The sequence below is a fragment of the Egretta garzetta genome, unplaced genomic scaffold (genome assembly GCF_000687185.1).
Source record: "Egretta garzetta isolate BGI_Z169 unplaced genomic scaffold, ASM68718v1 scaffold238, whole genome shotgun sequence".
NCBI lineage: Eukaryota > Metazoa > Chordata > Aves > Pelecaniformes > Ardeidae > Egretta > Egretta garzetta.
In genome coordinates, this window is record NW_009260402.1 from 951,394 (window position 1) to 977,327 (window position 25,934).

Sequence of the window (25,934 nt, forward strand, 5' to 3'; positions counted from 1 at the left end):
TTTTTTTTTCTTTTCACCCCACAAAACCCCAGGGAAAAAGGAAAAAGGGTTTGGGGCGGTGGCAAAGCTCAGCATCCTCAAGACTGCTACTCACCATCGTGGCAGCGCCAAGTCTGGGGTGTGAGAGGCTATGAAGGCAAAGGTGGACAGTCCCCAAAAAGCCAGAGGGCAGCTGGAGCGGCACATGTATAGCCCAGGAGGGGTGGGAAGGGATTCACGGCATCTCCCTCTTCTCCCAACAAGGGGAAAATTGTTACTGTCCCACTCTGGTTTTGGGCTCCCCATAACAAACACCCTGCTTTTGCCATGGTGTGTTGCTGGCCTGGCCAAGCAGAGCCAAAAGCAAGATCTCACAAGCCAGTAGGATGAGGAAATTCGGGAAATGTGCCCACTGTTCAGGGGAGCATGGAGCTGCCCTGGTACCACAGGTCTCTGTCTGCCAATTATCACTGCTCCCCAAAAGCATCTCAGCTGGCATCACACCCCATGTCCCTCCAGGGAAGCAAGAGTCAAGGGCTGGGGGTGTGGCAGAGCTGCAGGATGGGATGGAGATGTAGAGAGCATCGGGATTATCCCCAATAACCACAAAAACACCCACCAATTCACAGCTGTAAGCTCTGTCCTGCAAAAGCAAGAGCCCAGCAACAGCCCGGGGGGGGAGGGAAACGCTTGTCCCTGGCAGAGCCCCCCTTGATGGTGCATGAACTCAGCCTCACCTCACCTCAGGCCCCAGGTTGTGGCTCAGCACCTTTGTGTCGCCCTTTCTGCTGCTTCCCTCATTTCAAGCACAAGCCCGGCCCTACCCAATGCAAACACAACTGTAAAGGTTAAATCAAGGCTCAGGGCAGATTAAAGCTGAGCCTTTTTCAGCCATGTGTAAATATTCCCAATAGTAGGAGGAATTGGTCAAAAATTCTGTCTGGAGGAGGGACGTACCGGCAGAGGCAGGAGGAGGTGCCCTGGGTGCTGCCCAAACTCCCAGGAGCCACAGCATGAATCCTTCCCTGCCTGCACAAGGCTGCTTTGTCCCTCCACGCCTTCACAGCAAGAGAAACGGGCCCTTGACAAAAGCGGTCGAGGGCTGAGCTGCAGCCACAGCTGCTTTTGGAAGGGACACGTGCAATGAAGTCAGTAAAGAACAAAAAAAAAAAAAGTTTTATTAAACAGCAACAAAACCAAAAAAACATCCCCTGGTTCGCTCCAGCCTCAACCAGCCCCCCATGCCCACAGGGCTGCTCCTCTCCCACCCCATCACCAATCTCAGTCTTCCCCAAGTGCCAGTCGCAGCCCAAGGGTCCCTATGGCTTCTGGCCGAGCGTGGGCCCCGCCGTGGCGATGATGGAGGAGCTGCTGCCCAGCGTTATGAGGGTGGTGCTGGGCCCTCCTGGCAGCACTCCCTGGGGCAGCAAGTGTCTGTTGGCCAGAGCCTCTCTGGTGTGGATGATGGTGCTCCCGTCGTCCACCACGGAGGGAACCCTCCCCAGGGTCTCCACTGCCCCCAGAGCATGGCCGAGGGCCGCAGCGCTCTTGGTCAAGCTGACCTTCTCCCCAATGTGTCCCAGGGGTCCATCGCCCTTCATCGTGGCCAGCGTTGAGGTCAGGATGACCGTCTTGGAAGCAGTCTGCAGGACAGGTCCCACCTTCGAGTGTACCAAGCTGCTGGGAGGGCTGGGGGCGCTGGCCAGGGGGGAGGTCGCGAAGGTGACAGCACCAGTGGGAGAGCTGGCGGATGAGGAGGAGGAAGGCTGGATGCCCGGCAGTTTGAGGGGGACAGAGGTAGCCTCACCCATCACAGACTTGGTAAGCGCAGACAGCTTGGCATCCGACATGACGTAGAGTGTCTTCATGGGGCTGGTGGTGGTCACTGTGGAGAAGGGGAGAGTGTGGTCAGCAGCCACAGGGATGTGGTACCCACCCTGGGCTGCAGCCCCCAGCTGCAGCGGCCAAGTCACAGGGTTTCAGAGTGAACAGAAAGACCTGGCCTTCTCTGCTCTCCAGGAGACCCCAAAACAAACCCCAGCGCTGCCACAGCCTGGGCAAGGAAAGCACAACAGCCAACTTCGGGCGCCATCAGCACCGCTCCCCTTTAGACCCCCAAGGAAGGCTCTCCCTTCCTTCAGTTTCTCCCCCCAAAAAGTCCACTCCCGCTGGGACAGGACATCATGGTTCTTCCTTCGCCCAAGCAGGCTCTATCTTGCCCCATCCTACCTGCCCAGCTGCCACAGACCACACCGAGCTCCCAGCAAGCTCTCGCTCATCTCTGCAGCCTCCAGCCCCGTCCCACCAGCAGCGCTGGGGGTGCTCAGTCCCTCATCACACTGCACCCCAGGAGGCAGCTAAAAGACTTTAGGCTTTGTGAAATGAAACTTTCTGCGCTCTAAAGCAACGGCAGAGCTTGCATCGTGGTGGTTACCCCCCTCCGAGTCGGTTGCCCCACTGCATTTAGAGCAGCCACAGCACACAGAGGAACAGAGGGGAGAGAGATGTCACCGAAATGTCGTCACTGGGTTTAGACACACTCAAGGGATGGGAAAAAGCCTGGAGAGGCGCTGCTGGTTAAAGACAACGCTGGCCAGAAAGACCCCAACCTAGAGCAGCCCACAGTTTGCCCCTGCAGTCGCCCAAGGCTGCGACTTCCTCCGTCCTGAGCCCTTGCCGAGGAGCAGAAAGCAGCACGGCCGCACGCAGCACCATTCTCTCTCCGATATAGCGGCATCAAAAGATGCAGTGTGGTGTTGCTCGCACTCATCAGCGGTGACAGCAGGCCACGAACACCACCGAGCACAGCACGGAACTCCCCGGAATGAAGTGCCTTGAGTGGGGAGGGAGCAAAGGCTGGCGACCGCCTGTCTAACCAGGATGGGATCACCAACCCTACCATCCCGGGGGAGAACGGGGAGGCTGGAAGGGAGGGAGGACGGCGGGAATAGGCGGCTCCAGCCACCCCTACGCAGGCTGGGGAAGCAGCACAGACACGTGGTGATGCCATTAGGACATCGGCCATGACTGCTCCATGAAACTGAGTCTGGAACGTTTTCTGCGCTGACACCCCAGCCCACCCTGCTGCTCCAGCAGCTTTCTTACAAACTGGTCCTCCCTGCTGGGTGCAAAGGCAACCTGAGCCTCCGGTGAAAGCAGGTAAAAGTCTTCCACAGATGTAACTTCATCCACTAGCTATGACAAATAACAAAAGGAACAAGAAAACACACACAGAAGAGCTAAGCCCAGTGCTTCTGCACCTCCCTGTTGAGTTTGAGGGTCTGCAGAGGTCGGTCAGCCGGGTTTAACGCCCACAAGGAAAGCAGGCTTGCGTGGTAAAAGCACCCACACTCCAGAGCTGCTTTGTTTGCCTCTTTGGGAAACCAGCACAGCCCCACTGAACTTCATCTCCCCAGCTCTGGCCTGAGCCCTGCTCACACTTGCTTGGAAATTGGCTGGCCCGAGGGAAACGCAAACACTGGTTCGGCTGGCAGGGGGCTCTTCAGTACAGAAGCCTTTGGGGATGCAATGGACCGCATCACCGCTTTGTGTCGATTTTATTTTGAAGTCTGAGGCTACTGCCTGGGTAACGGCTCTGCAGTATTTATTTAGCTGTAATTGGATGGGTCTGCTCTCCCCAGGCAAGGTAAATAAATGTAGGCAGCAGGGAGAGTGCTTAGTGCTACGAGCGCGTGACGGGCGCCCTAAACACAAACTGCAGATAATCCCTTCTGTGTTCAGGCTCAATTTTAACACCCTGCTCTTTGTCAACTGCTCAAAAAACGGCTGCATTGAGCCAAAACTCTTTGTGCAAATAAACCATGGAGGAACCTAACTTAAAGTGAGGGGACAAAAAAAAAAAAAAAAAAAAAAAAAGCACGATGGGCTTAAAAATAAGCAGCGTTCAGGCAGCTATTCCCTGGAGTGACTCCGCACACGTCACCCGGCAGCATGGCTCCAACCCGGCCTCCGCTCTGGCCCCCAGGCCGGCTGCCCGCGCCCCACGACTGCCATGCGCCTCACCTACGGGTGCTGCCGCGGCGGCGGTCAGGTGTGCCGCGGGGTCGGCGGGAGCCATCTCTGCGCCAGCCTGGGCTTTGCTGAGATCCATCTGAGACAGCAGCTTGCCAGGAGAGGCGGCGCTGGTAGCTGGGGCGGCCAGGTTCCCAACAGCACCGTCTGGAGCCTGGAAGGGTTAAAGTAACGGAGAGCTACTGGAAGCGCCCCGCTGCCGAGGATGCACCGTCTGCGGGGGGCTGCAACCACTCCTCGGGACCTGCGCTAGCCCTCACCTAAAGAAAGAAGATAAAATCAGAGCATGCCCTCGCCCTGCTTCTTCTAACCTCGCCCTTGCTCCGACCATGCATTACCAAGCTCAAGGGAAAATGCATACCGAGAGAAAATCCACAGAGATCTGTATTTTAAAAGCACAACGGCGTCATTTGCAGCACTGATACTGCTGTCAGTGCTTGGGCTGAGGCCGGTGTAAACTCCTTGCCTTTTTCTGGAGTGGAATGAGATGGGTCTATCCCCATCTCTGGCTGTCAGGGGAATCGGTTCGGCTCTCATTTCCTCTGCAGCAGTAGTGAAGGAACAACCCGGAGCTCAAGAACGATTCCCGCACGGTGCAGACCCACATGCAAGAAGGACACGCAATTACCAGTGGCACCAGTGAAAGCCCAGCAAAAGCTGGAACAGCACACACCATCCTCTGCATCAGAAGAGCTTCCCTCTTGCTTGATGAAGACGTACAAGCCCCTCTGACAAGAACCAGCTGGTTACACAGCACCAGCGCCCATCAGACGTCCAATACTGGGACAATTGGGGAGTTTGGATTTGTGTCCTAAGGCAGATGGCAGCACAGGCTGGAGAGCAGCAACGAGCTTCAGTGAAATGCCTGGAAATTGCCCCATTTGAGGGGTTCTTTGAACGCCTTGGGGTCAGCTTCACTTGCCTGAACTCTGCCCAGGTGCATCTGCAATCTGATTCTGCAGAGAGCCAACTGCGTGCACCCTGGGAGCCCTCACAGCCCTGAGCTGACATAATTCAAGCTCCAAAGCAGCTTTTCCAGTGACAAAGGCAGACACCCATCACTCCACTCAGACTTCTCTGAGCCAACTTGCTTGCCTTCCTCCACCACCGACAAGCACTGCTTAAGCCTGAGCTTGAGCCCCCCTGCTACCTGATGCTCATCCCAGTCGCAGCCTGCTTTTCCATGCCTTGTGCAGCAATTTATCGGTGTTCTGTTAGCTATAATTATTATTTCTGCCCTTGGGAGTGGAAAGGGTCAGACTTCAGGAGAAGAAAGGTGTTTGCTGCCTGCTTACTGCACATCCACCACCAGCAGCTGGCTCTGGGCAGCAGCAAGGGCTGGAGTCAGAGCTCTCTTCGTGCCGTCTGAGGGAGACCCTTGCACAAAACCCCAACTGTGAAACCTCAGCTTGCAGCTCCGCTTATCCCAGTGTCAACCTTCGTGCCGCTACGCAGAAAACGAAAGCGTGATCCAGCATCAGCGCCACCCCACGCTTTATGGAGCTACTCTCAGGATACAACCACGCTGCAGGGGGGAACCCCTAGAAAAAGCCACGTGGAACGGTTTCTTGGAAAGAGAAGCTGAAGCTTGCTCGTATTTTCACTTTAAAGGCACCCAACCACTCTTGCGCTGCTTCTTACTCTGCTACTCACAGAAAGCATTTGCACCAAACTCCCCAGGGAGATTCCTCAGTCTTCCGCCTCCCATTTAATGCCCACGGGGGAAGGAAAAAGAGTTACCCACTCAAACTGCATCTCAGCTGCTACAGGCATCGTGCCCCAGCCCCCAGAGTTTAAAAATCACAGCGCACAGCCGATGCGTGGGCTTCACGCTTCCTGCACAGGCACACTGGAGCCGTCAGCTGGAATTTCACAGGGAACCCAAGCGACAGCAGCTTTGGCTACTGCTGAAAACACAAGAGTTTAAGCCCTCGGCAGCGTTATCCCCCAAAGCCTTTTGTAAATTTGCTCTTTTACGGGAAGCCCTGCTAGATTGCGTAATCCTATGCGCTAAAGGTACACACGAGCTGATGTCAAGGGCTATAATTAGTTGCAAAAACACACAGCTCATTCCATTTCCTGTAAAAGCCAGCTTTCAGTTTGCTTCTGAAGCAACTCTCGCAACCGGTCGCACAGTTAAGCCCTACCTTGAACACACAAGCTTGGCATTGTAGGTGAAAGTCACGCAGCGTAGCATCCAGTATCCAGTTCCAAGTGCCACCGCCTTAAAACATTGACCTGTACATGAACTCGTTAACCCCGCAGTCGATCTGTACCAAGTTTCATTACACTGGGGAGTTAACTGTTCTGCCGGATATTTAGGGTCCCTCAAAGGTAATGAAGGACGTAGAGGAAAGCTCACCAGTTCTGAGGGTTTCTTAAACAGCCTTTGAAGAGCACAAAAACTGTCTCCAGCACGGATGAAGAGTTTCAGCCCTACGAAAGCGACTCACCTGCTGCCTAGGTGGGATCTGCCCCGAGTGTCACTAGCTCTGTGTTTCCAAGCTCTGCCTTAGCCGGCTCTAAGCTCAGCTCTGACAATGCTCGCAGGCTCTGTTGCGCTAGCAAAGTGACTGAAAGATCATTTGGATGCTCCCAAATCTGAGCTTTAACCAGCAGTAAAGCAGGACTCTGCATGGAAATTACTGGCAACGGTGGATGCAGCGCCAGCTCTAAAGCAGTACAGGACAAATTAAGGATTTACGGCCGCTGCTGTTAATACTGACCCAACTTCCATCCAAAGGCTTCACTTTTAGGATGACGCCTCCCTAAATAGATCTCAGGGTTTCAAGCAGCCTCTGCAGACAGCAGCAAGGAGCAGAAGCACGCTCCCTGCCTCCACAATGCTGCCCACAAACTCAAACCAGCCCAGAAACAAGGACCAAGACCACAGAGCTTCATTTACAAAGTGAAGATTGCTCTGCCCCTCCTACACCAGCTCACCTGCCCGGGACCTGCCTTAGCACCCTCGGAAATAGGAAAATCACATGTAAGGGGAAAAAAAAATAATTAAAAAAAAATACAACAAACCAATCTGGAGTGATCTTGGCATCCTCAGCCTTCAGTGCCAGGTTTTTAATCCCTGTTGGGAACTGGAGCTTGATCCCCACCGGATGCTCCACACTTGTCCGACTGCCCAGGCTGCAGCATTTATCATTCTGGGAGCTTGTTGACTCCTTCTTTGAACCACTTTCTCCCTGTGAATGTCCGTCTCAAATCACTACAGCCAGCACCCGTTGGGCAGTCAGTTACAGCCCTCAGTACACATTGCAGCAGCCCTTTGCCTCCCGTGAGGCAGAACACAAGCCTGGGCTGCCTGTTTTCTCCTACATCCAGGAAAGCATCTACAGGAGAGACCCGAGGGCCATACAGAGCTGGAGCTGGGACCACAGGGAAGCCATCTGAGCTTGGGTCAACCTTGCTGTTGGCACATCGCAGCCGCTGCCGACCAACCATCCTGCACAGGGCGGGGTCAGAGCCAACCTTTCCGCCCTCACATTTACGGATCTGTCTCAAAATTGACAGCGGTTTAGGATGGAGTCCAAGGATACACTGGCAGTAAATTCACCCCTTTCGCTACCTCCAGGATTTGGGGTTGAGAGGTCCATGTTGCAGTACCCAAGACCACATTAACAACAAAAAAAACCCCTCTCCAACTTGGCATCGTGTGCTTTCAACTCAACCGTGCCAAGACTTAACCTAGGAAGCAGGAAGGCAGCCAGGATCCTTGAGACAGTACCTGGCACACCTTGAGAGTCCAAATACTAAGAGTTTTTCCTACTGTCAGCGATCCACCTCCAAAAGGAGATTTGTATCAAGCAGGTACAAGCTTGGAGCACACGCTCAGCACTTCATAAATCAGTTTCAACAGCGTGGCAGTGAGGAAGCACAAGAGTTGGGGACCTGTGGAAGGAAATAACACAGTATCCCCACCACCCAGAGAGCCCAGCCTCACGTCAGGGTATCTAATAGTCAGAAGCAGCATTTTCGAGAGGAATATGGCTCCAGACAGCGCGGCCAACCCACTCTCCTGCCTGAACGCTCTACAACCATTCTTTCCTCCTCCCACCAAAAGCTGTTACTGCCAAGAAAGCCTGGAGCTTCAGTAACAATTTCCATCCTGATGTCAAGCTTTCCAAGTCTAGCTGGAGATTCCCTCAGTGCAGTACTAGTGCGATATCGAGCACAATCAACCCTGCCACTAACAGACACGAAGATGACCTGGGTCCTCTTAACCACCGCCTCGCAAGGTCCCTGTCCGTCCGGCCTCGGCAAAGCAACAAAGCTCATCACGCCCAAGACATGCGGCCAAGAATGCTTTCCCCATGACAGCCATAACTGCCTTTGACTACGATGGTCAGAAAAAGCTCAGGAGAGCAGCAGCGGGCACTTTCTCTGACAGAGATGATGCCAAAAAATTACCTGAGGGGTCTGCATCGGCTGTTCCTCGAGCTGGGGCTGGACAGTCCCCATCGCAGCCTGGCTAAGCGTGGTCACGCGGCTGGGTTGCCCACGCAGCGTCACAGTGATGGTCGTTGGGGCCTTCAAGCCTAGAAAACACACGAGCGAGACGTCCCTGAGACATGGGGATTGCAGAGGTCACGTTCACCAACTGGGGGCTGCATCAGAAACCTCTTCCCATTAGAGGCAGCTGCTCGGAAATTGCTAGCACACGTAGCTGCCCTTAGCCAAGGCTCAAAGGCAAAATAACCTTTGGAAATGCTGGTCTCGGGGTGAAGGGGGGCTCCAGGTGCCCCTGCATCGCATGCCTATCCCCCCTTCTCCCTCACCTGCTGCCTGGTTGGAGATCTGAGCCAAGCCAGGGAGACTGCTGGCCAGCTTTGCTAGTCCCCCATTTGTCAGCAGCTGGTGAATGGCTGTGGGCTTCCCGCTCGCCGAGGCTCCCAGAGACAAAGAGGTGGCAACTGGGATGGTGCGGACAATTGTACCGGTGCCCGTGGTTATGGCACTTAGGTTCTGGATAGATGCAGGCGTCTTCACAGCTGAGGTCTGGAAGGAGAAGCAGAAGCAGTGAGTACCTGGAAGGAAAGGGGATGCCAGGATGACACAGCCTCTCCCTCATGCAGAAGCTAGCTGTCTTTAGAGGTCAGAGTTTCCATGCTTCATTCTGGTGGCCACAAGGAGGCAAATAAACTCATCCCTTCCAGCCTGCACATAATCATTTCAATTTGAAAGCATGACTGGGAGAAACTGTGGCTCCGCTTCTAATGAAGCCACCCGTTCTGAAAGAGGTCACCTCAAACTGCAGGGATGGGGAGCTTGCCTGAAGAGGCCATAAGCGTGCGTTTTCCCCAGAAGAACAAGAAGTAGAAAGATCCCTGATCCCCCGTCCATTCTCCAGCTTCTTCTTAACATTTTCTCGGCAGCCACCTAGAAACAACTCCCCATAGTCCTGTTTCCTAGACCTCATGCCACTTACGGGAAACCCTGAGCCCCCAGCGCAACACCAAGGCTTGGATACATCATTTCAGCGGCACTTCACACCTACCATCCCTCATCTCTTCTGGTTCTGGAGCAAACATGGCCTATCTAGGGTTCCCTCTGACGCCTACCACTTTAACCTCCACACAGCCTCCCACCAGAGAGGGATCTCTGATGGTTGCAGGCTTCATACCTGCACGGGCGGCCCAGCAGCAGCCACGCTGGCAGGAAGGGCTGACGACTTGGTCCCGATGTCCTGCAGGCTGAAGCTCAGCCCTTGCAGCAGGCTGCTGGCAGATGCTGCTCCTAAAAAAAGCAAAAAATAAAGAAATCAGGCTTGGTGAGTTCACCAGCACGCAATTCCAGGTCTGTCATATGGCAGGTGTCTGCAAAACTGTTCTTTAAAGAGCAGCGTCCCAAGCAGCCTGCCTTGAGGTCGCTGGGGATCCTCCTAGCTGCTTCACACACACAGTCCAACACATTTCATCGCTGCAGCTAAAAACGAGGTTAGCTGTGAAACCCAGGAGGCAAGGGAAGGTCAGTCTGGGCATCTCAAGGCATCATTACATACCGATGACACAATTAACAGGTCACCCACTGCACCTTCTTTACAGCTTCCCACTGGGGCTCTGCAATAGCAAAGCACTGCAGGTGCTGCCTCAGCCAAACCCAAAGCAACCAGGGAATGCAAGACAGAGGATCCACCAAATTATTTTGAACCTGGTTTACCTTTTACATTCACAAGAGAGACATGGAGAGAGGCAGGTACCTTGGAGGCAGCTGGCTGGCTGGGCCTGCATGCAGTGGGCACTGCTGGCCACCAGCCTGCTCTGCAGGGCATGGAAAGCGCTGGGCGCCGTGCTGCTGGGGATCACGGCAGACGGAGCAGGACTTGTGGAGGAGGTTTCTGCTGCCGAACTCAGCCTACGAAGTGAGCACAAGAGAAATATTCCAGTTAATGATGAACTGCACAGAGCGAGGCGTGACGGCTTTGACAGCGAGCGGTCACTGGCCTAACATAACCAAGCAGGACTCCTGGAAGCGTAAGGCAGGGAGCTGACGAGCTACAAAAAGACCCGTAACAAGGTAAGTTGCCCTGTGTCCGCTGCGACAACTAGAACAAAGAGCACCTATGATGTTGCATTGCTGGAGCATGTCCAGAGGAGAGCCACAAAGCTGGGGAGGGGTCTGGAGCACGAGGCTTATGAGGAGCGGCTGGGGGAGCTGGGGGGGTTCAGTCTGGAGAAGAGGAGGCTGAGGGGAGCCCTCATCACCCTCTATAACTGCCTGACAGGAGGCTGTAGCGAGGTGGGGGTCGGCCTCTTCTTCCTGGTAATGGGCGATGGGACAAGGGGAAATGGTCTGAAGTTACAACAGGGCAGGTTTAGGTTGGACATTAAGAAAAACTTCTTCACAGAAAGGGTTGTCAGGCACTGGAATGGGCTGGCCAGGGAGGCGGTCGAGTACCCTTAAAAGAAGGGTAGATGAGGCGCTTAGGGACATAGTTTAGAGGTGGGATGGCAGTGTTAGGTTAGCGGTTGGACTTGATGATCTTAAAGGTCTTTTCCAACCTAGATGATTCTATGATTCTAGATCCACATTATTCCCAAATTTGAAGTGAGCTCGTTATCATGTGCATGCCTGCCTAGGTGCTGCAAGGGCTGTGTCACCCTACACAAACCCAATCCACCTTGCAGTGAAACATTTCCCATTTCAAACCTACTTTCTGTTTGAGAACAGCTCTTCTTCCTCTCCCCTCCCAGATCAGTCAGAGTCTGGTTCTCCAAAGCTTGGTTTGAATTAAAAGGGAAATCAGTGATGTGAGATATCAGATTAATTCCCCAACAGAAATCCCTACGGCCAGTGAATCATGAACTGATATTGAGGCTTCTTTCCCCTACCTTTGGAAAAAAAAAAAAACACGCTTGACTGTCAGAGGGAACGAAGGGAAGGATTAAAGACAACACTGAATTTCTGGTAAAGACAGCACAGGCATTCAAAAGACAGAGATAAGCAAACTTAGATTTGGGAAACCCTAGAGAAATATAACCCAACAGCCCCAATACTTTCTACTTTGCTCATTTCTGCCACTCTCAGACTCGACTGCCAGTTGACAAAGAGTTTTCAGGAGCATAAAAGTCTCCTGCACTTCAGAAAATTCCAGTCATAAGCAAGATACCAGAAAGCTCCACACACAGAAATCGCCCTGTTGCGGTGCTTCCCATCAGCAGCCCGTCAAAAAGACCCACAGGTTATAAAAAACAAAAGTCGCACTCACTTGGGGGTGGTGAGCAGTCCCGACAGCTCCTTTGCGCCCGACAGCGACTGGCCGACAGCCATGGGGACTGGCTTTCCAGTGACAACTGTAAGAGAAAAAGAAGAGACCTCACTCACTCTCCTCTGGGAGTTTTTAGGGATTCCCCCTCTCTCACACAACTCCCCACAGACAGCGCTGCAGGCCACGGGCTCATCCCGCTCACAAAGCATCTTCTCAAGGAAACCTCCGCTGCAGCCATAAACACCCACTCCAGCCACCGCGCTACGGGAGATCAGGAGCATCCAAGAGAGCAGAGTTGCGAATAAAAACCGGAAAGCTGCTGTTGTGGAAGTGTTACGACAGACGGGATTGAAAGAATCTGCTTCAAAATCTGGGTAAGCAGGGAACTCTCAGGCCCTCATCCACCAAATGCAAATCTCTCTCCTAAACATCATCTCTGCTAATCCCCTCCTCCTAGTCCATCCTAGCACAGGTCTACTGCCTCAACCGATTAATTCAGATCTGGCTGGTCGCTACCGATCGATTTTGTAAGCATTCTTTAAAAGACACTTTACAAAATACACAGGGATGCGACGAGTCACAATATTTGTTTATTGCGGCGTTTTGGGATACAACTGCGTTTGTCTTGTGCTTTCCTCCTGCTCACACACGGTAAGAGGGAATTCTTGTTTTGGTTCATGTTTACTTCTGCAATTCATTTCCTTTCTGTGAAAAGAAGTAAAGTTCGGAAAATTAAAAAAAAAATATTTTGGAAACCTGAGATTTGTTTGGTTTTTTTTTTTTTTTTTTTAAAGCTGCCAGAAGATAAACTGTGACCTTAAAAAAGGCTGTGAATTTAGGAGTTCATTTTCACAGTTGGAAACAACAGTTAAGGTAACCGAGAGATGCTTCTAAGGGAGCAGAATTGTTTCTCGGCTTTGAAAACCTCTGATTTCCTATCAGAATGGAGACGCTGACCTTTCAGTCCTGCGCTGCATCGAGCTAACGCTAACGAGTGACTGCTTTACATCGCTGGGGCTCTGCACTCTGACACGAGGAAGATGTACACACCAGCGCCGCCAGCCACAAGGGCAACATCCTTCAGGTACAAAGGTGACAGTAGCCAAAGATTTTGGCCTCAAAAAGGCTCAAGGGGAAGAAGACTGAGCACATCACCTCTTCTTGGGCTGCAGGGACCTCTGCAACGCTCGCCGCAGTGGGTCTTCCCAGCCACAGAGGCAGGAGAGGAGCTGCAGTTCATTTATACGTGTATCAAAACACATATTGTGCCAGACTTCAGGCCCAAAGGGCAACAGCAGAGCAGGGCACTCGGCTGATTCATGAAGTCTGAATGCATGAAGGTCTTCCAGAGGGAGGAACATCGCTGTCGTCCCTAAAGCAGGAGCAGGTTCCAGGCGAGAGCTTCGCGCAGGAGGCGCAGGAGTGGGCAGCAGAACTGGAGATGCGCATGACCTGCTCGGAGCAAGGGGTCCACCAGGACCAGCATCCTGCTTCCAGCAGCAGCTCGGTGCCTCAGAGGAAGGTGTAAAAATTTGCCTCGCAGCTCACGAGGCTGCAGTCGAGCGTTTCGCTGGAGCCAGGTTCCAGGCGAGAGCTTGGCGCAGGAGTGGGCAGCAGAACTGGAGATGCGCATGACCTGCTCGGAGCAAGGGGTCCGCCAGGACCAGCATCCTGCTTCCAGCAGCAGCTCGGTGCCTCAGAGGAAGGTGTAAAAATTTGCCTCGCAGCTCACGAGGCTGCAGTCGAGCGTTTCGCTGGAGCGTACAATCCCAACTGCTATGGAAAAGAGAGGCTCCTGCCAAGCTCCTACGTGCTGTCAGCCCCCACACTTCCCCAGCGATCCCCAAGTCACTCACACCTTGAGCCTCCGGCTGCTTTCTGTGGCTAACTCCTCCAAAAATAACAAAAATCACAGCTCCCCTCCCCTCCCCATGCCATGGCCCAGAGGAAGGGGTCTGGGCACAGCCACGAGCCCGCTCTCCGGTTAAAAAGCAGCTATGCAATCGCAACTCACTTTCTGCCTGGGTGGTGAGGGGTGCTCCGTTCCCCACGCCAGCAGCATCTCCGTGAGAGACAATGGTCACCTTGATTTTGGCTCGTTTGGAGGCTTTGGTGCACTGGGTCGGGCTGGGGGTCTGATGCCTCTTCAGCTGCATACGCACATCATCTTTCTCAGCCCCTTCCGAGTGCTCTGAGGAGACTGGAACTAGGGGACACAGAAGTAGCTTTTTGAAAACTGATGGCCGGTCCCTCGAGGTCAGCGCTGCTCCACTGTGCGTACCAAGGTGTGGAGAAGGGACACATGCCCATGCACACTTCCACAGTTCCCTCCATGCCAGCCTTACCCATCTCCCATGCACCAGGAACCCACGCTTCTCCTTGTCACCACCTACGCTGACTTCCATGTGCCCTAAGCTGCTGTCTTAGGGCCAGGACTTAGCTTAAGCTACTCACAGGTTAAGGCAGGACAGCATATCAAGTCTGTCTTGCCTCTACAGCGAAGAAAAATGGATGCCTACAGCGATAACACATCTCCACATAAAAGCTTTTCATTTTCAAAGCACGGCATCATCGATCCCGGCATCAGGCCCCTCCAACATTCCTAATTTCCAGGTGAGGGGATGAGGGCGCAGAGACTTGCAGAGCTGATGCAGGCACGCTGCCAGCACTGGGATTAGAGCTCAGCCCGCCCGCTCCTCCGACACACCAGCCAAGGTACTTGCATGCCTGTTGTTCGGCACATCCCTTCCAGCACTCGTAGCCAGCCCTCCAGGAGCTGGACTGAAGCATACAGGTTTCTTAGAGGCACTGAGCGAAGCAGCCGTGAGCACAGAAGGTGCTGCAGCAAAGCCAAGCCCCCACATACCCTACGCTGCTCAGTATTAGGGGAAAAGAGCTGCGAGACGAGATTTCTCTTCCACACCAATGGCTCGTTTTGCTGCCACATCCTTGACCAGTCACATTCGTTTCATCCCACCTACAGCACAAGCTTGCCAGGCCAGGGCGATCCAAAAAAGCACATAGGATCCACGACAAGCACCTCTGGGCAGCCCAGGAACAAAAACATGGTCATGAGCTGCCACATCCTGCCCATCCATGCTCTGCACGTCTCCCGCTGCTGACGTACGATCGTCCAGCCCCGGTGTGAAACGCCAGAGGACTGGGTCGAAACGTGGGCACAAATCTGCCTCCCGCTGGGGTGTTCACAGCCTGGCAGCACTCAGAAATGCAGCCGGCGCTACGCCCGACTGCTGTCATGATCTGTGGCAAGGGGGAAAGGCCTTTGCTCAAAGCTACGGAGAGCGCTCTGCATCAAAAGCTTCTGCAGAGCACTGCTGAGCCAGCTAACTCCCTCTTTACAGATGGTCCTGGGCATCTAAGCACATCTGGGCATCTATGCACATCTAAGCCTAGAGGCCAAGATGTGCATACCTTCTTATTTATATATATAGGTATGAATATATTGTACAAAACTGATACAGATGTGCATCTGCATATGTATATATACGCTCCCTGCGTAACACACCACCTGCATACCTCGGAACTGGGGCTGTAGGACAAGACTGCAGCCAAATCCCTAAATGTCAGGGTGACTCCAAGCATTTCAGGGCCGCTCTGGTCCCCAAGCCAAGCTTGCTGCGCTGCTATCGATGGCTGGACTTGTGGCTCGAGCGTGTTAATTCGTGACACTCGTGCAACGCTCCCGTGCCTCCCACCCACCTGCAAACATGCATCGCCCAAATCACCGTCCACAGAGAGACCTCATCAGGCGTGCACAGATCTGAAGGCACCAAAGCCCCCCCCCAACCCCAGTGCCACCAGCCAAGCAGGACGGTGAAACGGCACATGCACAGGCAGTGGCGTTAGGTGCCCCTCAAAGCGTCGGCAAACTGTGACCCAACGTCCCTCTGTGTTCCCACCACAGGAGAGTGCAGCCTGCTTCTGCTCGTGCAGGGGCACACTGACCCCTGCCACGAAGGGCTGGCCGTGTGTTTGGGAGGAGCATCGTATCCCCAAAACGGCAGCGAACGCTCCCAATGCACGTGCCCCAGCCTCCTACCTCACGGTTCAGGCAGCCGAATCAACGCAGTAATGAGCCCAGAGATCTTAATTGGCTTTTGATCTTATCAAAAGGCAGGCCAGGCCGGAGCCAGCCTCTCCACATCTCCCCACCAGTGGGGTAACATCCACTATGGTTTCTCTTCCCAGTAGTCGCTGGGCGGGAGGACTCGGGGTAAGTGCAGGGCTCCAGGCTAACCTCATCACACAGGGGAGAGCAGAAAGCAAGGCTCAAGGGAGAAAGAAACCTCTAAAACAACTAGCTCAGGCCAATGCTTGCCTTAGGAGTTTGTTACCACGTTGTACATGTGCAGTTTGGACTATATCCCGGGTGTGTTCAGGGCAAGCAGGGAGCCTGGATCTTAGGAGTCTCCACACAGCATGCCAAAATACCACCAAGCTCCTCTACATCCAGCTCGTGCCTCGTCACGTTAAAAGCACCGGTGTCGCAGATGCAGTTCTCATCCACATCAGCACTCTCAGCACCCTGGGGTCACATGGATGGAGAACTGACCCTGACAGCTCACGCAACAACACCGCAGCCTCGCATTTCAACCTCTCATCTTCTCCTAATCCCAGATCCACACAGTCACTGCCATTCGAGACAGCAAAACGTGTCTTTAGATAGGCTGTGAATCTCACCCCTCAGTCCCCAACCCTTAGGGCACCGCACACGCTGAGGTCCACCTTTCTGCATGCTCCAGCACCCAATACGAGAGACCACAGGACTGAAGGCTGCTCAATTCTGTGTGTCTCCCAGTCCAGACAGCATCCCTCTCCCACCACATCACCGTCATTCCAAAGCCATCCCTCTCCCTGACCTCTCTGCTCTTCTCGAACTCTCTCTGGCCAAGAAATGCTGCTCCATGTCTCTACATCTGCCCCTTCCAAGTCACTTGGCAGTCCCTTATTTCTGCTCCCCGCTTTACTGCTCCACGTTTGGGACATTCCACCAACACACACGGTCCCTCGGGCTGGTGTGCATGTCCCCCCCCTTAGCCCCAGCACAGGAAAGGGTTAAACTCACAATCACAAAGAGTCATTGCATCGTCTACAAAGTTTTAGCCCATCAGAGCAAACTGGCTGCCAACTACTCGGCTCGAAGAGCGGGATTTACCCATCAGAGCAGGGAGAAGGGAAGAGCTCAGGAAAAGTTAATGCTCTCAGCTCGCCATTTGCTTTAGCTTCAAATAAAGCAATGAGAAAGCAAAAAGCAGTGGGACAAGGGGACACGTTGGGCCACATCCCCAAACCAATGCAAGGGAAGAGGAAGATGATGAAAGAAGGTAGCAGAGAGAGAGAAGGAGGGAGGTAGAGAGAGAGAGAGACAGCGAGAAGTGAGGAGGTACTCACCAAAAAGACATGAAGAGGTGCCAGGAGGAAGAGCTTTCCTCACCAGCATGTTTTGTTTCAGAAAAGCAGCGAACTGAGCTGAAATGAATCAGAGAGAATTACAGTATCACAGCCCGGCTCTGGAGGGGGACGGGGGACTCCAGGGACACCACTGCGACCCACAGACAGAGACCTCGGAGCAGGCAGGCAGGCAGAGAGCTCCGGACACAACTTATCCAGCCACAGGGGCACAACAGAGACACACTGACCTCCTCTCCAGACGGCAGCGTAGCACATACGACACTAGAAAGGGCATGGTGCCAGCTTTCTCAGAGAGCATATCCCAACAGCATGAGCCCTCTCCAGCCCCACAGCCATGGGGAAAAGGTCTGGTGCCCAGGGACCAACAGCAGGCTTGGCTATGAGAGGTACAGCTAGCTTGACCGAGCAGTCGCACCGAGAAGCTGGGAGACATCAGCCAGTGCATCCCTGTGCTACGGCCACAAAATGCAGGCCAGAAGCCACGCTGCAACAGCACTGCTGACAAAAGAAGGCGGCCACGACACACCCCACTCCACTGACCCTCCTCCTGCGTGCCATCTAGAAACTTCCTCCCTCAACCACAGCAACAAAGGAATAAATTTCTTTAGTCCATAGTCTGAGAAATTAAGGGAGAGCCAAGCTTCAACTTCCCTCCCTGAGTTAGAGAACGACTTTGGAGAATGCAGAGGGTCACACTGCTGCAGGAGACAACAATGAGCCTGTTCAGGTCTGTCTTGAGCAAAGAATTAAGGAGAGAAGGGAGGATGGAGAACTATTCCCCAGGTGCCACTGCTATTTGCCAGAAGGGATCATCGACAAAACCATTCACAGCATTCACAGTCACACTGAAGCTGCACCGGACAAAAAAAAAAAAAAAAAACCCAAAAAAACTGAACAAACCCACAGCTCAAGCTGGTTTCTTATTCAGAGCAGGTTTTCCACTGCCATTTGATGCAAGATGACTCTGTAATTACCCAAGCCCCGCTGTTTCAGTCACAATTCAATAGCCTCAATCACCTCTTGAGTACTTCTAGTCTCTCTCTCCCAAGCAGCCTTCAAGGATATGAGACACCAATCAAGGGGCTCACACTTGAAAAAGAATTAGAGTATGGCTACGTGGTGATTTGGTCAGCCAGAGCAAGTGAAAATCCTTCCCTCTGAAGAGCAGCAAGGCCCCACAAGCTGTGGAAACACCATCTCCAACCTAATTTCAACCTTCAACCCTCCACAGGCTGCTGCCGTCGAACAACAGCGACGGGGGACTGAGCTGCCGCGGGGAGCTTGGAATTCAAGACAGAACTCAGAAGACAAAAAACTACACACGGCAGGACAGATGGAGACCAAAAATCTGGATATGAAGAGGGGAGAAGGTGGGAAAGCTGCAGGGCATTACCTTGTGCCTGCTTGTGTGTCAGGACAGTGTCCGCCCTCTGCACCTGCCTCTTCAGCAGCTGCGTGGTGCCGATCTGGCTGGGCTTCTGGATGGAGGACACAGCAGCCATTTTAGTCTTGGGGCTTGAAGTGGGGCTGCTGGAGACGCTGGATAAGTCCTGCTCAAAGAGAAGGTACACCTCTTGCCCCCAGTGCTTCCCTACGAGGCGGTCGTAACCCCAAGCATAGCAGCACACAGGCAAGAACATGCATCCTTTTGCTGGAGCAGCTCTGTTTCTGAAGGTTCATTTGCCCCCCTGCAAGCTGTTAGTCCCTCCATACCCTCTCATCTCCCTCTTCCAACACCAACCACATCTCTCACCATGTATTCCAGCGGTACGAAAGCATCTTCCTTACACAACCTCAGCCTTCCCCAGCTCAAAGGATCCCAGAGAAACCCTCACCTCCGAGCCGGAAGGTGAGGCGGGCACTTTGGCTGCTGGCGAGGCGGGCCTGCTGGTTCTTTCCGGCAAGTCGAAGGACAGATCCCTCCTCGTCGAGTCGCGTGGCTTCTTCTTCTTCTCAGCATCCAGGTCACGGGGATCAGAGCCCGAGTGGCTCTCTGCTCGGGTGAGGACTCCAGTCAAGAAGTCAGCTATTTCATCCTAGGAAGGATGAAACAAATAGGCCAAGTGGTGTGCAGGTCTCTAAACAACTGATCTTCACAGCTTGAAACAAAAAACAGAACCCAAAATTCCCAACGGGACAGATATGGCTCTCTAGGTTTAACATGCCACAAAAAGAAACCGTAAAACCTTACGGATAGACCTTGGCTCTCTCATTAAAGCTCATACTCTGCTGATTTCTAGTGCACGGGAGAGAAACACATCGGTTTCTCCAATAATCCCAACAGCACTGGAAGGCTCAGAAAACTGTTCTTTAAGGTGTGCTACCAGGAAGCTCAGGTCTCTCCTGAACGGAGACAGCCACTTCAAAATGCCCCTCAGGAGACAGCTTATCTTCCTCCAACCAATCCTGGCAGTAAGGTTATAACTTGCGGTCACCAAAGATTTTTTTTTTTTTTTTTTTTTTAATAGATACGAGGTGTAAAAGGAAGATTTCTGTGGTTACCTGGATGCACCTGTCCACCATACTCTGGGTCAGGCCTTCCGACTTCTTTTTGGCTTTGCTTATCCTATTGAAAACAAAAAACAGATGGAAGTCAACACATTTGGTTCTCCACTTTCACACTAGCAATGCTGTTCTTCACCCTAGAGCAAGATCCAAGCAATCTTGCTCCGTTACCCAGCCAGACACAGAGTAAGGCAAAAGCCAGCTCCATCAGCTCTCAACTCAAGAGCACTGTCTACTGGAAAGATGAGATTCATCCCTCGGAAGTGCCAAGACCAACTTCCACAACTGAGGAAAAAGGCCCAACATCCCAAAGCATTTTGCAAAGCAAACACGATGTTTCTTTCCCTTCAGAGCTCCGTCTTCAGACCCAGTATGGGAGTTTTACGTTTCTTTCTTTCCTCTCCTTTACCGATTATCCCTACTATAGATTTCTGACTGATCTGATGCTCCAAAATCTCACCTGTGCTGCGGGGTCCAGCTCTAGCATCAGGCCAACCCTATTCTCCTTTAGCAGGAGGGTTGGACTAGATGATCTCCCAAGGTCACTTCCAACCCTTGCCATTCTGTGATTCTCATCCATGACTGGCTCAGTGTTTTGGTGCAGTTATTCCAAACATGTACAAGTGCGACAAGAGAACAATCTCCAAAGTCTACCGAAACCTTAAGATCTTCTTGCTTCCTGCAAGGGTCTTACAGCCTCCCTTACCCCAATTCTGTGCACAACCTCCAAAAGCTTCATATTCCAGAGCCAGGGGTGGCATGAAAAGGCAAATACTTGCTCTAGTGTCATACCACACTCTACCCTGGAGCTTTAACTTCCCACAGGGAGAAACGATGCAGATTTATCACATAAAACCAATTCTCTATCCAAAACCTGGTATGTTGGATAACAAAGCTGACCTTGACAGAGCACTTTTATGCAGTTCCCATCTGGTTACAGTTCCAAAAATTTTGGGGTTGTTTTTTTTTGTTGTTGTTGTTGGGGTTTTTTTTGGTTTGTTTTTTTTTTTTTTTTACGCAGCACACTCAGATCTTGCCCAGTGCTCCTGGGAAGATAGCATCCGTCTCACAGACCGTTACCTGAGATTGTCATCTGCTCCTCCCACCACCACCATGCTGTTATCAGCTCGTATTTTCTCCCGGAAATCTTCCATCGCTTCGATGTTGCACTGCAGGGAATTCTGACCGATCACAAAGAGGACGGGGGTCTTCATCTCCAGGAGGGGGTCGTCAACATCCTGCAAGAGCAAGGGGAACTGTGAGGAAGGGCTGATCCAGGACCCAGAGTCTTTGGAGCTAAACACCTTCCTGAATTAGATGAGGATTTCCAAAAAGGGAAGGCACATGCAATCCCAGCACGTACCAACTGCATCCTGAAAGGAGAGAAGGAAAAATTGTGCAGTTCGTTTCAATGTCTCATGAGAAAGACTGACTGGGAAGCTGAATGAGTACACAGTGCTGTTGCTCGTTAACAGGTGAGGCTGACGCCCTCCCCCTCAGAAATTCTATTTCACTGCATTTTCCTCCTTCCAAGCTCTTGCTGCACAAACACAGGGTAAGGCTGAAGAAGCACCAACAGCGAAGCTTCCTGGGGCAAGCCCCTGATGGGATTTACCCAGCTGTACTGAGTCCGGAAGAAAACTCTGCTCCAGAGCTGCACCATGCTCCAGCAAACGCCTTTTACACAGATTTCCACTACCCTCAGAATCAGCCATTTCATTAGCACAACTGTAACCAGTCCTGACCCAGTCACACACCAGTCAGCTAACAGAGTAGCAATTTGGGCTCCATATAAATCAAGCCAAGTTGTCACCTCTGGTGCCAAATGACACAAGTGACCTGCAGACACGACCCCAGGAAGGAGCTGCAAGAACTGGCACAGCAGAGACGAGCAAACACGGGACTTCTTGCGCCTGCTTATCGCATCAAGAATCCCACTGTGAATGCAACAGTCCTGCCTGCTGGGCAACGCCACCTCCAAACAAACAAAAATCACACAGACAGTCCTCAAAAAAGTCCTTGCAATTATCACTGGACTTCCAAGCCCGATTCCATGAAACAATCTAGGGAGATTAAAAAACAAACCCAAAAAAGTACAGTTTTTTAAATGGCTCCATCTCCCTTTGGTCCTTACCCCTCTGGGGCCATCAACAGTGAGCAGCGGGAATCCAAGGCACACAACTGCAGTGACGTACTCCATCACTGAAACCTGGGTAGAAAAAGCAACAGTCAGCATCCTAACAAGCGCATCATGGGTGCGAAGGCTGCTGTGCCAGGCTCCTGCTGGGCACAAGACATATCTTCCATATTTAGGCTTTGCTTTGTTGATTAAGAGAGTGGGGGGAAAAAAAAAAACCAAAACACTGAATGCCTCAAATTGCTTATGCCCCCATGACCAGAAAGGATGTCTGTCTCAAAGCCAGGCCTTGGAAAGAGAAAAGGGAGAACCACCACGGCAGAGCCCCAACACAACAATAATTGAAATCTAACTCCGAACTAAAGCTGTGGGCTCTGAGAGGATGCAAAGGAATCGGGTACTTACGTGACAGGCCACCAAGGCACCCGTGTTCCACCCGATCAGGATGATCGGCTTGTGAGAGAAGTGGTTGTGAATCTATGGAAGAAAAGACATGGATGGAAAAGAGGGACAGACAAGGGGACGATGCACGGGGGTGGCACAGCACCCACAGGCGGCAAGGGGAACAGTTGAAAGGAACAGCAAAGGCTCCCCAATAAGCTCGTCGCTCTCGCTTACCTCCGCCACTTTGCCCCTCACCGCCCCGATCATGTGTTCAAAAAGCAGGTGGGTGGCGATGGGAATCACCTGTGGTTTGAAATGGAAGATCAATAAATAACAAAGACATTACTGTGAACAGCAGCTACCGACAATTAGCATGGACTGGAACCTAGTTTATGCAGGAGCTTGTGCTTTCTCTGCCCCTCTTTCCCCCAGGATTCACTTCTAGCTACTAAAAGCAGAGGAAATAAAGAATTGCCCACAGAGACAACCTCTGCTACTCACCTCCCTCCTATACACCCAGCATATCCACCACATTAGGAGGAAAGTGAGCAGCTCCACACTCAGGCAGAGGACTCGGGTATCCTGTAGGCTCCCTCCTCCAACCTCTTCCTACCCAGAAGACTCATCAGTCCTTAATAACAGTAACACTACAATCTGAACTGCTGAAGATGGATGACTTTGGTCAGCAAAACCACATCATATTTGGGCAACTTCATCCTCTGCACAGCATCTCAAACAATAAACACTGCAGGGGGCAGATGCCAGCCTCTGCCTTCAGCGGAACAGAGTATTTTGGTGCACCGAAGGCTTATAAAGACAAGCTCAGCAGCTGCAGTCTAGCACAACCGCTAGTTTGAATTCCCCTCCTTTCAAAACCAACCATACAAACCTTTCCCAAGCAGGAAAGCTGCGACTGCCAGAATCGGTGCCGTCGAGAAGTGGGGAACATGGAGTTGGAGGGTCCAGAGGAAGCAATCAGGATGAGGGGGGAACCAGGCAATTTGCTCTACAAAGTTCAACAAAGAACTGCGTAAGGGAAAGCAACTTCCCTGCCCAAGACCTCTCTGCCCGGCCCGCACAACAAAGCAGGAGGGATCTCGCATAGCTCGTGAATTAGTCACATTAATTGACCATATTTTCCCCCAGCCAAAGGAGAGTATGGGGGAGAAAGTGTCCCAAAAGGAGTTCCCCTCACTGAGCAAGCCTAAAGCAGGAGGAAAAGAGCCCAGGAAGCAAGACAGAGGCAGAAGGAAGAGGGCAGCAGAAGGACAGGAAGGATAAAGCCAATGGGAGAGCAGCCTCCAGCTCCCCACAAGCCCCAAGAGATACTCACTGGCTTATTGTGCGACAAGACACCCACTGCTGGGTCCCACGGTCTCTTCAGCAGCAGAGACAGAGCCTCAGCACCCGCTGCCCCTGTCTTCGTGGTAGAGGAGAGCAGCATCCTGTCGATCAGGGTGGGGATCTGAAACCAGAGGCCCAAAAGGACTCAGCAAACGCACACAGGCGCTCCAAAGAAAAAGGATAAAAGCTCAGATCAGAGCTTCCTCAAACACGCTTTGCAAAGGGAGAACATCATAAAGGATAGCAAAGCCCTTCACTGCCTTTATCACCTTTCCTTTAAGGGTTTGCAGAGCATCCAAGTAAGCAGCCAGCACTGGCAAACTGAGGGTTTCCACCAAGGTCGTGTGAAGCCACTGGATCAGTTTGGTGTCCCAGTTCACGCTAGCCAGAGCTTGGCGGACCCTCCGAGCGCATTTGTCCACCGCTATCCTCCTCAGGACCGGCTCGTTACAAGCCTAAAAACCAGGAAATTAAAAAGAAACACAGTTATGGGGAAAAAGAAAAAAATCAAGCATGCTATGTACATCCCAAGCCACAGGGAAGTATTGGCTTGGGCAGCCCCAAGTCATCAGGCAGCAAGCAAAGAGCAACGCCCTCGCAAGCGAGGACAATATCGTGCCTCAAACAAGCCCAGAGCTGCCAGGTTTTTTTAAGACTACACAGCCCAAAGGCCGAGACTTTCATCTCAACTCAGGCTTTGCTAGGAAGGACTGATAAAAACTCCCAGGCAGCGACTCTGCTGGGAAGCGAAATAGGGAGTAAAAGACCTTACCCCTTCGTTAGCCAAGCGAGCCAGCCTGTCAGACTGCAGCGCTTTGTGAATTTTGTTAAATAGTTTGTTCTGGGCCATCGTCCAACCCGTCCTGTCGGGAAAAGCAGAGAGGTAACGCAGGTTCCACAGGCACCCAGGGCCTGCAAGCTGCTGCCCGGTCCCAAAGGCAGTCGGCAGCACAGCTGGGCAGCAGCTGCCACTGCAGCCTCAAGAACTGATCTACGGCTACGGGCAAAGCAAGTTTCGCTACGAGGATTTAAAGTTAGAGGACTGTTCAATAAAAAACACCAGGTTTTAAATGTCAGTAGGGTGTGTCAGTGAACACCCAAGCATCAGAAAGGTGAGAGTAACAGCAAAAGCAATAAATAAGACCAAAAGACTCCGTTTAGCATAGGTTATTGCCACGTTCCTCAGACAAACTGCCCAGAAAAAAAAAAAAAAAAAAAAAAAAAATCAATTCCTCGTAATGTCAAAACTGTGAACTGACTTGACTACAGTTACAGGGAGGGTTTTTAATAGGGTGGAATTTATGCACAGCCTCATTTTTAATTTTTGACATTGGAATATGGCTGAATTGAGGATCTACATCCCAGCCTCCTCCGAACAGAGAGCGCTTCACGTGAAGCATGTGGGAGAGGTTCAACAGCTGGGCCAGCCCCTACCATTACATTCGACAGCTTTTACAGCAAGCAGACAAGGAATTTGGACACAAGAATTCATTCCCTTTGAGCATTTGGTTCACGAGCGTCACTGCGTATCGAGTCACACTGAGATAAAAAAACCACCCCAAGCAACAGGCAACTGTTTAGCACCCGAATTTCTTTTCTCTGCTATCCCTGTGCTACCTGTTGACGTGTTCCTCCCAGTCGTCCGGCGGCGGAGGGGCGTCAGCGTCCGTGCGAGCAAACATGACATGGCGCTCGCACTCGTTCATCACGCTGCGCGCCTTCTGGTTGTCATAGAGCGGCACAGGCGTGGGAGTCACCGTCTCGACATCGATGGGGATATCTGCTTCGCTGTCAGGAATAATTACGTGTTAGAAAAGGGGATCACTCACCTCCATGCTTTATAATGAGAAGCTCGCTGGGCTTCATAACCAGGTATGTTGTGATTCCCAGTCTGAGCCCAGGCAGCCCCCTGAACCCCAAGACCAAGCCCCTGAGATGCAACCCTGAGCATACTCCCAATCTTCATCCCAAACTCACCCCTGACCCCAGGCCCAGCCCCACACTCTGACCCAAAAGCAAACCATTGAGGCCACAACGCCCCTTCCTGTCCCGACCTCAAGGCTGTGACACCAGCCCTGAGCCCACCCTCAAGCTGCCGAACCCCCCACCTCATCCCCCGCGCCTTCCCACAGCCCATACAGATCCCCACAGATCCCAAAACCTGCTCCAGGCTCCCCAGCTCACACTCTCCCCCTATGACCACACCAGCTCCACAGGATGGCCCCCACCCCACACTCTCCCCTTCACAGGTCCCTCAGGACCCTCACAGACCTCTCAGGACCCCTTCAATCCTCACACAGGCCCCTCAGCCCCATAGGACTCCCCTCCTGCCCCACAGGACTCCCTTCACTGATCCCTCAGACCCACCTCACCCCCCAACACCTACATACCCCCCATAGC

The 25,934-nt window shown here is 52.5% G+C and overlaps 1 protein-coding gene across 7 annotated transcripts in view; it reads right to left on the reverse strand.

Moving 5' to 3' along the window:
* Positions 1-662: 662 nt before the first annotated feature.
* The window catches only part of KANSL3 (KAT8 regulatory NSL complex subunit 3), a 27,733-nt gene continuing 2,461 nt past the window's right edge, over positions 663-25,934 (reverse strand). The window contains exons 2-22 of one of the 7 annotated variants that reach the window (XM_035898878.1): positions 25,152-25,322; positions 24,307-24,397; positions 23,804-23,989; positions 23,524-23,655; positions 23,080-23,196; positions 22,425-22,493; positions 22,212-22,283; positions 21,804-21,878; positions 20,750-20,907; positions 19,667-19,730; positions 19,000-19,200; positions 18,558-18,714; positions 13,746-13,937; positions 11,732-11,816; positions 10,223-10,377; positions 9,647-9,759; positions 8,802-9,021; positions 8,434-8,561; positions 4,003-4,165; positions 1,787-1,864; positions 663-1,098 (exon numbers count right to left, since the gene is read on the reverse strand). In XM_035898878.1, the coding sequence (XP_035754771.1) occupies positions 1,040-1,098; positions 1,787-1,864; positions 4,003-4,165; positions 8,434-8,561; positions 8,802-9,021; positions 9,647-9,759; positions 10,223-10,377; positions 11,732-11,816; positions 13,746-13,937; positions 18,558-18,714; positions 19,000-19,200; positions 19,667-19,730; positions 20,750-20,907; positions 21,804-21,878; positions 22,212-22,283; positions 22,425-22,493; positions 23,080-23,196; positions 23,524-23,655; positions 23,804-23,989; positions 24,307-24,397; positions 25,152-25,322 (2,686 nt within the window). In that variant the 3' untranslated portion in view covers positions 663-1,039. The other 6 variants (XM_035898875.1, XM_035898881.1, XM_035898874.1 and 3 more) reach the window with 6 other exon arrangements.